At 29.0% G+C, this 14,745-nt stretch overlaps 1 protein-coding gene across 2 annotated transcripts in view; it reads right to left on the bottom strand.

Annotated features, from left to right (window-relative positions):
• LOC129969236 (cyclin-C-like) overlaps positions 1 to 14,745 on the bottom strand; it is a 52,622-nt gene that overhangs the window by 14,607 nt on the left and 23,270 nt on the right. For both annotated transcript variants that reach the window (XM_056083697.1, XM_056083698.1), the window contains exon 10: positions 14,039 to 14,157. In XM_056083697.1, the coding sequence (XP_055939672.1) occupies positions 14,039 to 14,157 (119 nt within the window). The remainder of the gene's footprint in view (positions 1 to 14,038; positions 14,158 to 14,745) is intronic.

Raw genomic sequence — 14,745 nt, 5'->3', positions numbered from 1 at the left:
ACAAATTTTATTTCATACACTCTAATAAAGGTTTTATTACCTCCTCCTACATAAAATTGTGGACTTTGGTTTGAGACTGCGAATGTCTTGCAGGGCATTGGTTTACAATAGTTAAATAAGGATCTTTGGCATGAATGTAGTATTTTCATTGAATCTGAAGTGTGATCTTTGGCATATAACTGTAGGTATCAATTTCATTTTGTAGTTTTAACTTAGGTTAGGACAACCGGCCTTCCTAAAAATGGACTTTGCACAAAATTTGATAGAAATCTATAAATTCAGTGTAAAAGACCATATACCAAATTTTATTAATCTTGCCCGAAGGCTTTTTGAGTTATCTTTGTCACAGGCAGATAGGCAGACATAATATCAAACCAGCGGGACTGATCTCAAAATTTTCCCGCGTACTCTCTAATGAGCATGTTATCCCAAAGAACACCTTGTAAGGCATTGGCGTACAGTAGTTAACTTTGGCGCAAATTTAGCAATTTGAGATTCTATCATGTTCTTTTTGGTGATTAATCGTAGCATGGAGTTAATATAATCCAAAATTTGAATTTGTGCTTTTCTCAATCAATTGTACCTAAATTTTTACACAGAATGCATTTATAACCAAATCGCATATCAAATCTAATACAGACCGACAGAAGGTCAACCCCTTGTTGGATTTGGCTCAAAATTTGATAGATATCTATTCTATAGATGTTAAATCTGTGTGCCGAATTTTATCTGTCTAGCTTTCTTTGTTTTGTAGTTATCGTGTTAACGTATATTCAGTCAGCCGGTGACAGACTTCCGCTGGACGAATTTTATTCAAAATTTCATAGAAATCTACAAATTTGGTGTAAAGACCATATATTAAATGTCATCCATCCAATTCAAAACATTTTTGAATTATTATATTTACAGATAGACATTTTCCAAAAACGGTTTTTCGAACTGTGGGAGGTCTGCAACACGAAGAATCGTCAAAATTTCTAGACGATTACAATGTTTTCTCCATATTTCGTATAATAAAAAGTAAAAATGTATAGCAACTTTACTTATTGTCTGACTAATTTAGCAAACTTTTGTAGTTAAGGAATTTTTACCATTCAAAATTCGCCAAAGTTCTGTAAAAAAGCATTCAAGGTGCAACCTAAGTTTTCTGCTGTTGTAGTACGACGATATGTAATAATCTGGTGCAAGATCCTTTCGTAAGATAAACTGCGCCGAGCTTAAGCCATTATTGTAATTTTATTCAGAATATAAAATTAGGAATAGGTAGAAGTTAAAAATGTATAAATGATTAAAATCAAATAACATGTAAAATACCCATTTCCTTTCTAAAATGCAAAGACACTGATATGTGATTTTTGTTCAATTAAAAATGATAAATCACAATGATGGAATCAAAAGTTTGAATCGTAACGAAGTCAGGGTTGAACTATCCATTAAAACATAACTTAAGAGTTAAAATGGTCTCGCAAAGACTGCCAGTTGGTGGAGGTTCTGAAAAAAGTAAATATTTGCGAATAAGTCATGAACGACCAATCCTTAACTGGCTTAAGACGATATTATATCTGCAGTTGAGAGAAGAAATTCTTGGTGTTTCAGATAGTTAACATTGTACAATTTATTTTCTATGCTTAAATTCTGTTAATTTTTGAATACATGCCTGTACCTCAATATGAGGAAGAAGGTTTTGATACATTTGGCTGTACGTCAACAAGCATGCAAATGCGATAACTCAAAAGTGCAATGATTTAAATATATGAAATTTTTATGCGATTTTGTAATTGTAATTGATTGTCAAATTTTTTTCATCTATCGGTTGAAAAGCAACACAGCTAAAACACAAATTTGATTTTCGATTCCTATTGTTAAATGCCAGGGATTAATCCCCAAGATCACACGACAATTTCAATAAAAATGTTAAATTCACGTTAAGGTTAATATTTTGTAACTGTTATTCGCCAATGCCATGGAATGCATATGCGGCTTTATCAAAAATTCAAAATTTCATGACGATTAGGAGGATAACACCTTAATGGAAAGACCACACATGTTGGTTTTAGTATAAGGTATATTTTTAATAAAATTCTTGAAATTTTGTTGTTTTTGCAATTTGTCCAAGATTTAATTTCAGAATGGCAATTTTTTTAAGCGCTCCCATATGTATGCACTGCTACTCCTTCTTGTGATATAATTAAATGTATAAAAGTATGAGTAAAAAATTAGGGAAATGCATAGCACTATGAACAGAACGGTGTAAGACTTCTAAAATAGTGCGAGTTTCATGTCTATAAAAATGTGAAATATTTTTCAGAGGAAGACAATAATACACTATCTGGTCAAAAGTATCTGGACATCCAGTGATATGGACCTAGAGCGTACTGAGGCATATATTAATATGATGTTGATTCTCCTTTTGCGTCGATGACAGTCTGCACACGTCTGGGAAGACTTTCCAACAGTTTTTGATAGATGGCTATAGGAATTGACTTCCAGGTGTCCATCAGAGCTGAAGTGAGTGCTTGCAGTGAGGTTGGTCGATTAGTCTGGCTACGTAATCTGCACTCTAATTCGTCCCAAAGGTGTTCTATGGGATTTAGATCGGGGCTCTGAGAAGGCCAGTCCAGTTTTTGAATACCCATTTCGTCAAACCACGTCTGTGCAAGCCTCGAGTGAGAATGGAGCAGTTATCCTGCTGGAAGAGAAATGGGCATTCCCCAAAATATTGCCATACAATTGGGAGTGCAGAATTATCCACATAGATCTCAGAGTTCATGTTTCCAACCACAGGAACTAACGGACCCAGGCCAAACCACGAGAAACATCCCCACACCATTATGCTTCCAAGACCAAACTTAACAGTTGGTACAATGCAGTCGCCAAAGAAACGTTCGCCGGGCATTCGCCAGACCCAGACGAGTCCATCCGACTGCCAGACTGTAAAGCGAGGTTCATTACTCCAAAGAACAGTTTTTCACGTGTCAACAGTCCAATGACGGTGAGCTCTGCACCATTCCAATCGATGCTACGCATTCTGTGGTGTGATGTTCGGCTTGTGCACGGCTGCACGACCATGAAATCCCAAGTTTCTTTAACTCTCGATGAACAGTCCTACTCTAACCCTAACGCCTGAGGAGCTTTGGAACTTCTGAGAAATTGCGATTTTTTTTATCACTACCCTTTTCAGAGTTCTGCGGCTGCGTTCAGCAAGTTTTTTCTGCCTACCAGTTCGTTTTTCTGCAGTTTCACTGCCTCGAAGTTTCCACTTCACAATTGCATCATTCACAGTAGATTTAGGCTTCTGTCGAATATCTGCAATCTCACGAACTGATTTCCCATAAAGGTGGCATCTCACTATACTGCCACGATCAAACTCACTAAGCTCCTTTGACTTACTCATTGCCTCACAAACGCATAAATAGAACCTGACAAACCACTACTAACGCTTTTATAGCTTTCGATTACGCATCAAATTGCGTCACCCGCCAGAACCACTTTTTTAAGGGGTGTTCGGATACTTTTGGCCAGATAGTGTACCAAGTTACACAAAATATTTAATTTAAATTTTTAACAATTATTCATTCTAGCGAATCAAATGACCGTCAAGGATAGCTAGTTATAAATGTAAATTTCATGATGAAAAATATTAATAACTCACTCTAAAAATATTTCTGATTACTTTTAGAAATTTATTCTGCGTTTATTAATTTTGAATTACATACGAGAACTAGAATAATAATTACCCTAAAAATATTGGAAACAAAATATTTTGACATTTTGCACTATTAAACCAGCGGCAATGGTCTCCTTAAAATTTTCCCGCATACTCTCATATAAAGGTATTATCCCATAGAATGCCTTGCATGGAATTAATAGTTACGAAATATTAATCTTTCACGTGAATTTTGCATTTTTACTGTATCTATCGGATGATATTTGTCGATTAATCCTTGGCATGCGATTACTAATATCCGAACATAGAATTTATGTTTTAGATGCATTTCCCCCCAATCGACAGAAAAAAAAAAAAAAATTGACACAAAATGACTCTTGCAGTCACAAAGTCCCATATAAAATTTAATACATTTAAGTTATTGCATTTATATGTTTCTGATAGTGCAGACCAACAAACGATCAACTCTTCAATAAATTTGGCTCAAAATTTAAAAGGTATCTAAACTATAGATGTTAAATATAAGAAGCAAATTTTATACATCTAGCTTTCTTCATTTTGTACTTATCATATTAACATATATTTGAACCCCGCACAGACAGACTTCCTCAAAATTTGACAGAAATCTATAAATTTGGTGTAAAGGATTGCATACAAAATTGCACCCGTTTAGCTTAGCGTTTTTTACTTATCTTTGTCACAGACAGATGGTCATTTTCCAAAAATATGTTTTTTGAATTCAGAAAAGTCTAAAACGTGAAGATTAATCAAAATCTCAAGTTCGTGTTTTTTGACGATTTCCATGCTTTCTGTAAAAATTATAATTATTCATAAGAGCAAAGTTTCTTTAGGAGATATATTGAAAAAAAAAATCACTTATAATCAAAATATTTCTTTTGCATTCAGAAAATAGGAACAGAACATCATGCTTTTTCGGATTATCTTATTAAAATTTCGCAATAACATACGATGAACATTATATTTTAATGCTGTCTTCGCGAGAATTTATGTTCATTCAAATAAAAATTCGAGATAAAGATTTTTTTTTTAATCTGTCTATAAAAAAATAAACATTTTGAAGTTATTAAAAAAAGTTTCTAAAAAAGCATGCAAATAAGTTTCTATTGCAAAATGGTGCTGGATTGTATTCCCAGAATTAGAATACAAATTAGTGAGGGAAACTTAGGCAAGAAAAATTAAATAATGCATACTAATTCAATTAAAAAAAAAAAGAATAGTACACTAGGAATTCACATGTTTTAATGTCTATTTGCTAACAGATGTAAATTATTCAATCCATTTTAAAAATTAATATAAAAGTTTCATAATTTGATTTATAATAATAACAAAGCATTTCCCCCTATCATAATATACAAATGTGCAAAATTTAAGCATTTATATTCAGCAGATAAATTTTTTAAGTAATTCTACAAATTACCTAACAGACATGAAAATCTGTAATACAAATATAAATCAGAGCTATTTATATTAAAGACACAAGAGTAAAAATAAGCTTTATTGAAGGAGTGGCATTGGTACAAATGAATATCTGTCCAGAGAAAAAGTGGAATTCCTGATATTTTGGCCACTTTTAGTAAAAATATCTCTTATACTGTAATAGTAAGCTCCATCATTAAATTACTGGAGTCTTGTTGAAATTAAAAGTTCTCATTTTTCATTGAGTGTCCTTTCTTTCTTCTCAAGTAGATTTGATACCCTCCCAAAACATGTAATATCTGTTTTACGAAATTCTCAGATAACATGCTCTTCTGAAAAAAATGACCCATTCTTTTCAGTAGCTCCAATATAATCCAAGTTCAATATGGTCAAGCAAGGAAAAAATCTACATAAATTGCATCTCAGAATACATGCATGTGGTCAATGACTGTTTTGGTGAAAGCAATCTTTGTGAACGAGGCATTAATCAAAAATGTTAAGCTTAGTTGACCCTCTCCAGATTGTCCTTTGACACGGACATTCTATGATCCCTGTCAAGTCTGTTTCCTAAATTTTACAGGAAAGAAATAACCTATCCCACTCTTTGTATCATCTTGCATTCTGTATTATTTATGAAACCAAAATCATGCACTTAAAAGGACTTTGTGATCCTAATTTTATATTTACATAAGACAGAATGACACCATCAACAACAATGGCAAAATTCAGTATGATGGATCAATAAATCATTTCAATGAATACATTTGATTGCTGTGAACTATAAAATGGCATGATATTAAGCTATAAGGTAAAATTCCTACATGAAGGGTGGGTGTTATTCTCTTTCCTATAACAGGTTGATAGTTAATATGTCCTATAATTTTTCTTGATCACTCACTATCAACTTTGTTAACCTAATGAAATGACATTGATCAATACTTAAGTCTTGACAACATTCAACCTTTCATCAATATTTCTAATCACTTTTCAAATACAATTTTTTCCCCTTCCAAATTGTCTTACTCATATTACTTGTTTGTACTTGCAACACAAGTCTTTAAAATAGCTTGTCATTGTTCTTATGCCACTCTTTCCATAAAGTTTTTTTTTCCCCTTTCTATTTTCTAAACTATAAGTATCCCATTCATTTTTCTCCCTGTAATATAACAATGCAAAGACAAAGGTATATATAAATGCCCTGCATGTTATAACAAAACATTAGCATGTTTGTGTAACTTTTCAAAAACCAAATATGATAAGGAGGCAAAAAATAATAGCATACACTAAGTTCTATTTACATTTGTTATGCCACTGATTTTAAAAAAATAAATAATAAAAAAAAGCCCTAGTAGCCATTGTTTTTTCCCATTTCTGAAGAACAAAAAATATTTCTAAATTCTAAATTTTATAACTCCTCAGCAATTTTTCATAGAATTTTAGAAAAAAATTGAGTTTTGTTCACCAAAGTATTATTTAATTCATGTTACAAATCTATACAAATGCATGCTTTTTCTTAAAAAAGAACAAAACTATTTTTAATTAATATTAAAAAAATTTTTGAGTTCATGAGGAAATTGGTTGATTTTTAATTTAGAATTAAATTATGAATAAAGAATAATGTATATAAATGAATTCATCAATATTTATAGTTATATGAAAGACCACAAAATGGCAAGTAAACAGAATTATTAGTGCTTTCAGAAAATGCATGAAATAGACTTTTCATATGAATTTAGCATATCAGTACTCAAAATTTTATTTAATTCAGCTTGAAAATTAAAATTAGATGTATGTAAAGATATTTGACACTTTTTAATTTTAATTGTAGCAAATCATATTTAACTGAAGAAATAATTTTTCATTTTTTTTATTTGAGATCTAATGTATTACAATTACTTGTTGTATTGTACTTTAAAGAATTTAGGTGCATTTCTAATAAATGTTTGAATCACAAATAAATTTAAATCAATAATGCCTTTTCTTAATGAGAAAATAAATATAAGAGACATTTTTAGCTAAATATACAATTTTAGTTTGGTTATAAAATTATACAGCTAATTGCCATAGTAAGTGATTAAAGAATTTTAATTACTATCATATAAAATATTGGGTTGACAAATAATCTCAGTATTTTATATTTATAAAATGTTAATATTTAATTATCTTGAAAGATCCGAGATTTAATTTTCACTAAATAAAATAAAACTGGATGAATTTTTTAAAAAAAGTAGATAGTGCAATTATATGATTTTCATAATTCCCAGGAGGGGGGGGGAATCTGATTTAGAAGATTTAGACAGATGCAGATAATAAATATATTAAACTCTAAAAATACTATGGTAAACCATGGAGAAAAGGAGTTACTATGGGTGACTACTTAACATTTTAAACTGATTGACATATTGCCTTTTTTTAATTGGAATATCATTCAGATGTTAGAGTTACATTTTAGTTATTAGTTCTACAAAAGATAAAAGCCTTCTTAAAATTATTTTAATGCTTCTAAAAAAATTTGTGGTACTTTTCAAAGACTTATATATATTGAAATATTTCCAGTTCCAAGTTAGATCATTGAATAATTCAGAATTTATTTCTCAGAATATTAAAATTATAGATTTGAATGAATTATTTAAAAGATGAGGAAGGGGGAAAAAAACACTTCATTTGTATATTATTCTGCTATATTTAATAAAAATCTCTAATTTTTATTGTGGTTCACCATATTATATCGTTTAAATAAGCAGTTAAGGTCTGCACAATTATTTTAGATGTTGTTACAATTAATATTTTAAATTAAATTTTATTTTTGTGGCACAAAATTCTTTAATGGACAGATTGGTCCCAAATTAAGAATATGCATTAGAACTAAGTGTACGAATGTACTAATAATTAAAACTGAAACAAACAGTACAAAAAATAAAACTATAATAATGTTATTAAATTTTGACATCCCTTTCTATATTTGGTATACTCCGCATTTCATTAATTCATCATATGTTTTGTCATATTTAGAATTATGCTTACATTGGATAATTTTTAAATATTCATTATTTAAATATTCAAAAAATATACACAGAATTAAAAAAAAATTGTTTGGCATATATATTTTACAAAAGTAAATCGCTTTCTTAACTGAGATATAGTTCAAATTCATGTAAGGCACAAATAATTGCTATTTTATATCACTAATAAAGGGCTGATTTTTCCGGTGGTGTTAACACATGCAATTTTTAATATTTAAGAAGGAATAATATTTGATTTTTGTAATTATGGTATGGACAATGACTTCCATTAGACCACCAACTAAATAACATTTAAGACGATATGCAACCCACAATCTCAAAACTTCCATATCACATTAAAATGGTAGGACTATAACCAGATTTACTAATAAAACTGATCCTTGTAATCATACATTTCCCTCATTAGCTTATTCTTTAAAATTTATTTTGGAATAAAAAAAATGGGTAGGGTAAATTACAAGTTCTCTGAATGAGTGTTGGTTTGTTTTATAGTTGAAAGAATCAGTTGAGAAGAAAAAGAAAAGAAAAAATTATCCATCTCCATCCCCCTAAAAAAGAATGTTGTAGCAGCATAACCATAGCAGAGCATGTAATGATAGCATTCTCTCATTTACTATAAAAATGGCATTTCATCAACAGTGATGCATACTAAATGTTACAGCCATAAATGGCGAAATAACTACAATTTCTAATTTCTTGCACCGATTGACCTGTTCATGATTATATTCAAGACACGTCTCAATTGCAAATATGTTTATAACAACTAATTCCAAATTTTCCTCATGCATGTAATCAAGAACATTTGAGCAAAGACCACATTATTGTATACCAACTCCTTAAACATGAAAGTCTTTTCTGAGAAACCAAGATTCAAACTCATTTAGTTTGGTTATATTTACAACCTATTTTAAAACAACAAAACGGATTACTGTTTGGGACAGATCTTGTAATTTTGAATTGTGGTCAGATGACAAGGGTAACTGAGATAGCACTCCCTCCAAATTTCCATGTCACATCAGAGACAAACTATTTGCCCTCAACGGCTCTCTTGCACATCAATTCTTTAAAGGAATCGGATTTCAAATTTGGAACCCTTTAACTCTGAAGCCAAGAACTTGGCATTGTGGCACCAATTTAAACTTACAATCTACTATTTATATTTTTGAAATAATATGATTTATATATGTAAATTGATTAAATACATATGACAAAGTTTGAATAATTAAAATTTGAATAATTTAATAAAAATAAAATATTAGAGATACGAAAAACTACTTTATATAAGACTATCTCAAGTCCTCATTCTTTACACATAAGAAACTGATTTTTGTTGTTTTCTGAAATTTTAACTACAATCACATTGTTTGGCTTTCAAATAATTTCAAAAACTTAAAATACTGAGCTCAAGAATGGCATATTCTAACAAAGGACAACAAATATACATTGTGAGAAATATTGCAACAGTCGGAAAAATTTACCATATTTGGGATACATTAAAATACACTTCTATTTTGCAAACCATATTTAAACAGAATCAGAATCTACACTTCTCTGAATATTAATAGCATCTTTTTGTTACATTTACTAAAATTAAAATTGCTGTTCTTGCTTTGCAGAAATACTAAAAACATAAATTCATTCATCTCAGAAATACAAAACAAACAAGATTCTTTTTTTTTATTAAAATTTATTTTTATCCCCCAGTCATACACATAAGGGAAATAGAAAATTTTCATATTTAAAAAATATACAGCCACTTACAACTTTTGGCATATTATAACAATAATAATAAATAATTATTTTTAAGTCAGCATCATTTAAATAAAAATAATAATAAATTTGCCTTACTTTTTATAAAAAAATGTAAAATAAAATTATGGATATGGGAATATGAATATTAAAACTGGAAAAGATTTTGTCACGATTTTATACTATATAACTATTTTAACTTTTATACTATAGGTTCAACTAATTGTAGCAAAAATGAAATGCATTTTTTTTTTAAAGTTTAGTTTAGTTCAAATTTCAGTTAGTGTATTCTAAAAATAATGAATGCATATTAAAAAAAAACTTTTATTATGCTGCATGCATTCACTAAATTTTTAAAGCTATTTTAAATTAATGTGATAAAATACATTAATTTAAGATGGCTTTAAAAGCATAGCCCATGAAAACATTCTTTATCACTGCAATGACTTATTAAAAATGTAATTGAAATGAAGCTAACATTCATATTCTTTTAAGAACAAATTAAAAAATATCATGTAACCGATTAAGAAATGATTTCACTTGACTTGAATACCCTTTTCTAATAAAACATTGATAAAAGAAATTATAAGAATGTTGAAATCTAGAATTCAATGCTCTCTCTCTGGGGAGTGTTTCACAAATTGTCTCACTGAGAGCACAATTACATTAGTAACCATTTGGTTTCTTTGCACTGCAGTAACAATGAGCCACTTTAACAATCCTGAACACAGTAAATGTGTGAAATTCTAGATTTCAATTAACAACCTTCACTATTGTAGCATCTTGAAACTGTTTTCATTAGTAATGCTTATATCTTTCATATTACTGTTTACCAATTTCAAGATATCTACAATATAGGATGTTCCAAAAAGTATAGCCCAAATATGAATAAGATGTCAGAATACTCAGTGTCTAAAAATATTCTACATAAAATATGCTAACAATATGAAGTCAGAAATCAGATGCAATCACAGTGTAATGTTAATTGCAATGTGTTATAACAATAAATCAAGAAACAGCATTTTAAAAGTCATATGGGTAGTGCAATTGCAAAGTAAAGATTAATAACTAATAAGCTAAAAAAATGTTGAGCGTGCCAAGCTCAAGACAATTCTATAAATCTCTTCAGAAGGCTCCAGAGAAAAACTTAGGCAAAAATGTTTAGCTAGTTTTAGGAAAAAATTGTTCATTCAACTTGCGTATATAAGTTTGTATTAAAAGCATATGCACAGCTGTGCTGAAATAAGCAAGCATCCTATGATTCTATAATTACACACAGGCATGGTTTGTAGCTAGTTCTGCAAAACTGATGAAAATATAACACATGCTTCTCCAGGCAATATATAGGATTCGGTTTGGTAGTAATAGATAATAATCTTCATCTATATATTTCGAAAAAAGAGATGCTGGTACATATATGAAAAGATATCGAGCAAGGTCTGCTCATCAATGTCTCCATATGTAAATGTAGCTTCATCTATAAATAGCAGAAGTGTTTGAAAATCGCACGTGGATGCAGACTTCCCTCACCAAATTGTTTAGATGCACTTACAGGTACCAGCCAACAACTAGTATTAATTTGTAACACTCCACATATGACAAACTACCCATCTCAGGTCTCCTGATGCAGAAAAGACCTATTCTTAGCAACTGATGCACAGTCATTTGTGAGGCAGTATAAGGTGCATTGGAAGGAACTTGGAAGTTAATACATTACACCTCTCTTCAATTGTACATAGATATGCTATATATCAGATATCTATAGTTTTTTCAGAGCTTGTTAATTAACTTTATATATTATTAAGATTACAAATACTGGGCTTTGAAGCACTCAAGCATTATTAATCTATTTAAAACTAGTCCCTATAGTAGTATCAGTTAATTTTTGTGACCATATATTTTAGACAGTACCTTCTTTGTTGTTTTATACAATTTCCTCACATTTGGGTCTTAAATTCTGAGACAAACAGTAATATACATTAAAAAAAAAAAAATCAGCCATCAAGTTGAAATAAATGTATGCAAAAGGTAATTTCAATATTTTAAAAATAATTTATTTTGTATTTCAGTTTAAAAAAAAATTGTATTTTCTTTATCTAATATTTATATTGTAGTTTCTTAATGCTAAAAATAAAGCAAATATCAACTGACTTAAAAGTTCTAGATTAATATCATTAGTAGCTATTTCCACGTCATTATTATTTTGATAGAAAACTTCATAGATCACATTAAAGGAATTTCACATAGTTAGGTTTATTAAACCACTTTTTAATACTTTTGATAACTTTGCCATGTTTCGCTTTCTAATGTTTCTATTTTCTATTTGCTTGAAAGATTTTTACCCATTAAGATATTAGTAGGTGTTCTAATTTTTTTATAGATAGCTAGTGATAATATGGGAGTTCATTTTTGTCTTTTCTAACCACCATTTTTGAGTGACATATTTTATTTATAAAATAATACTAAATACTTAAAATTTTTTTACTAATAACTAGTATTTTAAAATCAAACATTCAAATGTTGCCATTGTTCCTAAAATGTTTCTTTATAATTCCCTCTAACACATCAATTATTTACTCCCAAAAAATCTGTGTAAAACATTAAATCCAATTCGCTTAAATTAAAAAACTTTATACAGGGATGTGTTTGATCGTTACACTAAAATTAGTGCCAATATTAAACTCCATCACTATGAATTAAATTCCAATTTTTTATTTTAAAAGGATGGTTTCACTCTTTCCTTTAAAAATTGACTTGAGATCTTTCTTAGCTATATTGAAAAACAGATTAGTCTAATTCAATACAGGAAAGGGAATTTGCCATTTTAAAATGCCTAATTTGAAAACGAGTGTGAAAGAATGAAACAAATTTAATCTGAAGTGAATAAAATATTGTATTTTAAATAATGTTATAATGCTAATTATATTCTTCTCATCAACACAGAACATGTAAGAAGTTTTATAATCTCGGTTCAAATAGACTTTGCCAAGCTATACATGTCCATTAATTCAGAAGACTTGCTACCGATTCATAATGTGTTTAATAATATTGAGTACTGAAAGTCTAATTTTTGCAAAGATTTGATTTCCCCAGATTCTAGATAATTAATATAAATAGAAGTACACAAAGTTGAGAATGTATTTTCCATCGAGCTCCTCTCATTTATATAAATCATAAAATAAATTCTTGACTGTTTGTCAGAAAGAATAGAAATAGTAATTTTTTTTTTAACTAATTTTTCTTAAAGCAGTTTCAAGGAAATATATCAAACACATATTAAAAGAGTTTTGAGTAAAACATGGCCAACATCCTCTCTAAAATTATGTATGTCTGAATTGGCAGAATTATAAAGTGTGCAACTTTGTTTTTTTGCTGCTTTTTTTTAATAATATTATGTCAGAATCTGTAGTCAGACCTTTAACTTACCACAAGACATCATGAAAATTACATATACAAATCACAGTTATAAATATATGAATTCCTAGTTCTTTTGTAGATATTTACTCAAATTAAGCGCTTAAAACTTTGATACGAATTACTTCAATGAAAAATTATAAAATTATGCATCTAGTATAATATAGCAGAAGCAATTCCTTAAAAAAAATTAAATGGAGAATTTTTTTTAATGAAACTGCCATATTAAAATTTAAAAATGTCTAGTTTAAAATCAAGTTTTTTTTTTAACTAATATGTTAGAAGTGAATATAGAAATTTCATCAAATTGTGACATAACAAACATATACCAAATTTGTGAGTTTAAAATCAGTAGAGTAGAAGCAGAGCACAGTTAAAACCCATGTGAAATATTCAATGTGTTAATTGCTAATCATTCTCAAATTCATATTTGGATTGAAAAAGCAAGTATACTTAAAAAAATATATTTCCAAAATATTAAAAGCAAACAGAAATGAATATTTTTAAAATAGAATAGTTTTTGTTTGGTAACTTGAATTTTATTCCTGTTTAAAAAAATACTGAGAAAATCACTGAAACTAATTTAGTTTTTCCATATCACAAATAATTGATTTAATTCAATACTAAAGTAATCAAAATGCTTTTGAACAATAAAATTTAATTCCTAAATTACATTTAATTTCTAAATTAGCGTATAACTAGAGTTGGGAAATAAGGTCTTGTTTCAACAATATGGTTGTTTAAGTACCTGGTAGGTTGAGTTTTGGGCTTTGGTACTTTAGCTAATAGGGCTGGTACTTCCTTTTTTTCATCAAACTGCTTCCATGCTTCATAGAGTGAAAGTATTTGACGTGTTATTTCCAGAATCTGAAAAAAGAATATAACACAATATATTTTTAATTGTTCATATTTTTGAATTAAGAACGAAAAATAAGTTAATAAAAAAATTTTGCTTTAAAGAAGCTTGGTATAATAACATTTTTAAAGAATATTTTTTTAAACATTATTAAGAACTGATCATCTTAGCAACCAGCAGGTTCAACAAAGATACAGGTTATATTCAATCTCTGATAAACAGTTTAGATACATCTTCATATCCATGACACCATGAAATTGCCAGGAATTAAAGCCTGTTACTTTGTCTTATATTGTCTGATCATTGAGTACATGAATCTTTTTAATGGAGAGACTATTCTTATGACATTATAGTGCTTTAAAAATGTAAATTTTTATTCGTCTATTTTCTAACTTTCACAATATTGTAATTTCATGCTTTTATTCAGCTTATAAACTACATAGATATTTAACAGAATCCTTGTGAAGGGAAGAAAATCACAAGATTAAATATTTGATGAAACAATGAAAGTGGTTGGAATTTCAAGACAACAAATTAATCTATTGTAGGATATTAAAAAAAATTTTTTGTAAAAAACTTCAGAAAATGTTTTTATGATG

This window comes from Argiope bruennichi, chromosome 5 (assembly GCF_947563725.1).
Source record: "Argiope bruennichi chromosome 5, qqArgBrue1.1, whole genome shotgun sequence".
Classification (NCBI taxonomy): Eukaryota; Metazoa; Arthropoda; class Arachnida; order Araneae; family Araneidae; genus Argiope; species Argiope bruennichi.
The sequence above is the reverse complement of the archived record's forward strand: the minus strand, read 5'-3'. Positions and strand labels throughout refer to the sequence as shown.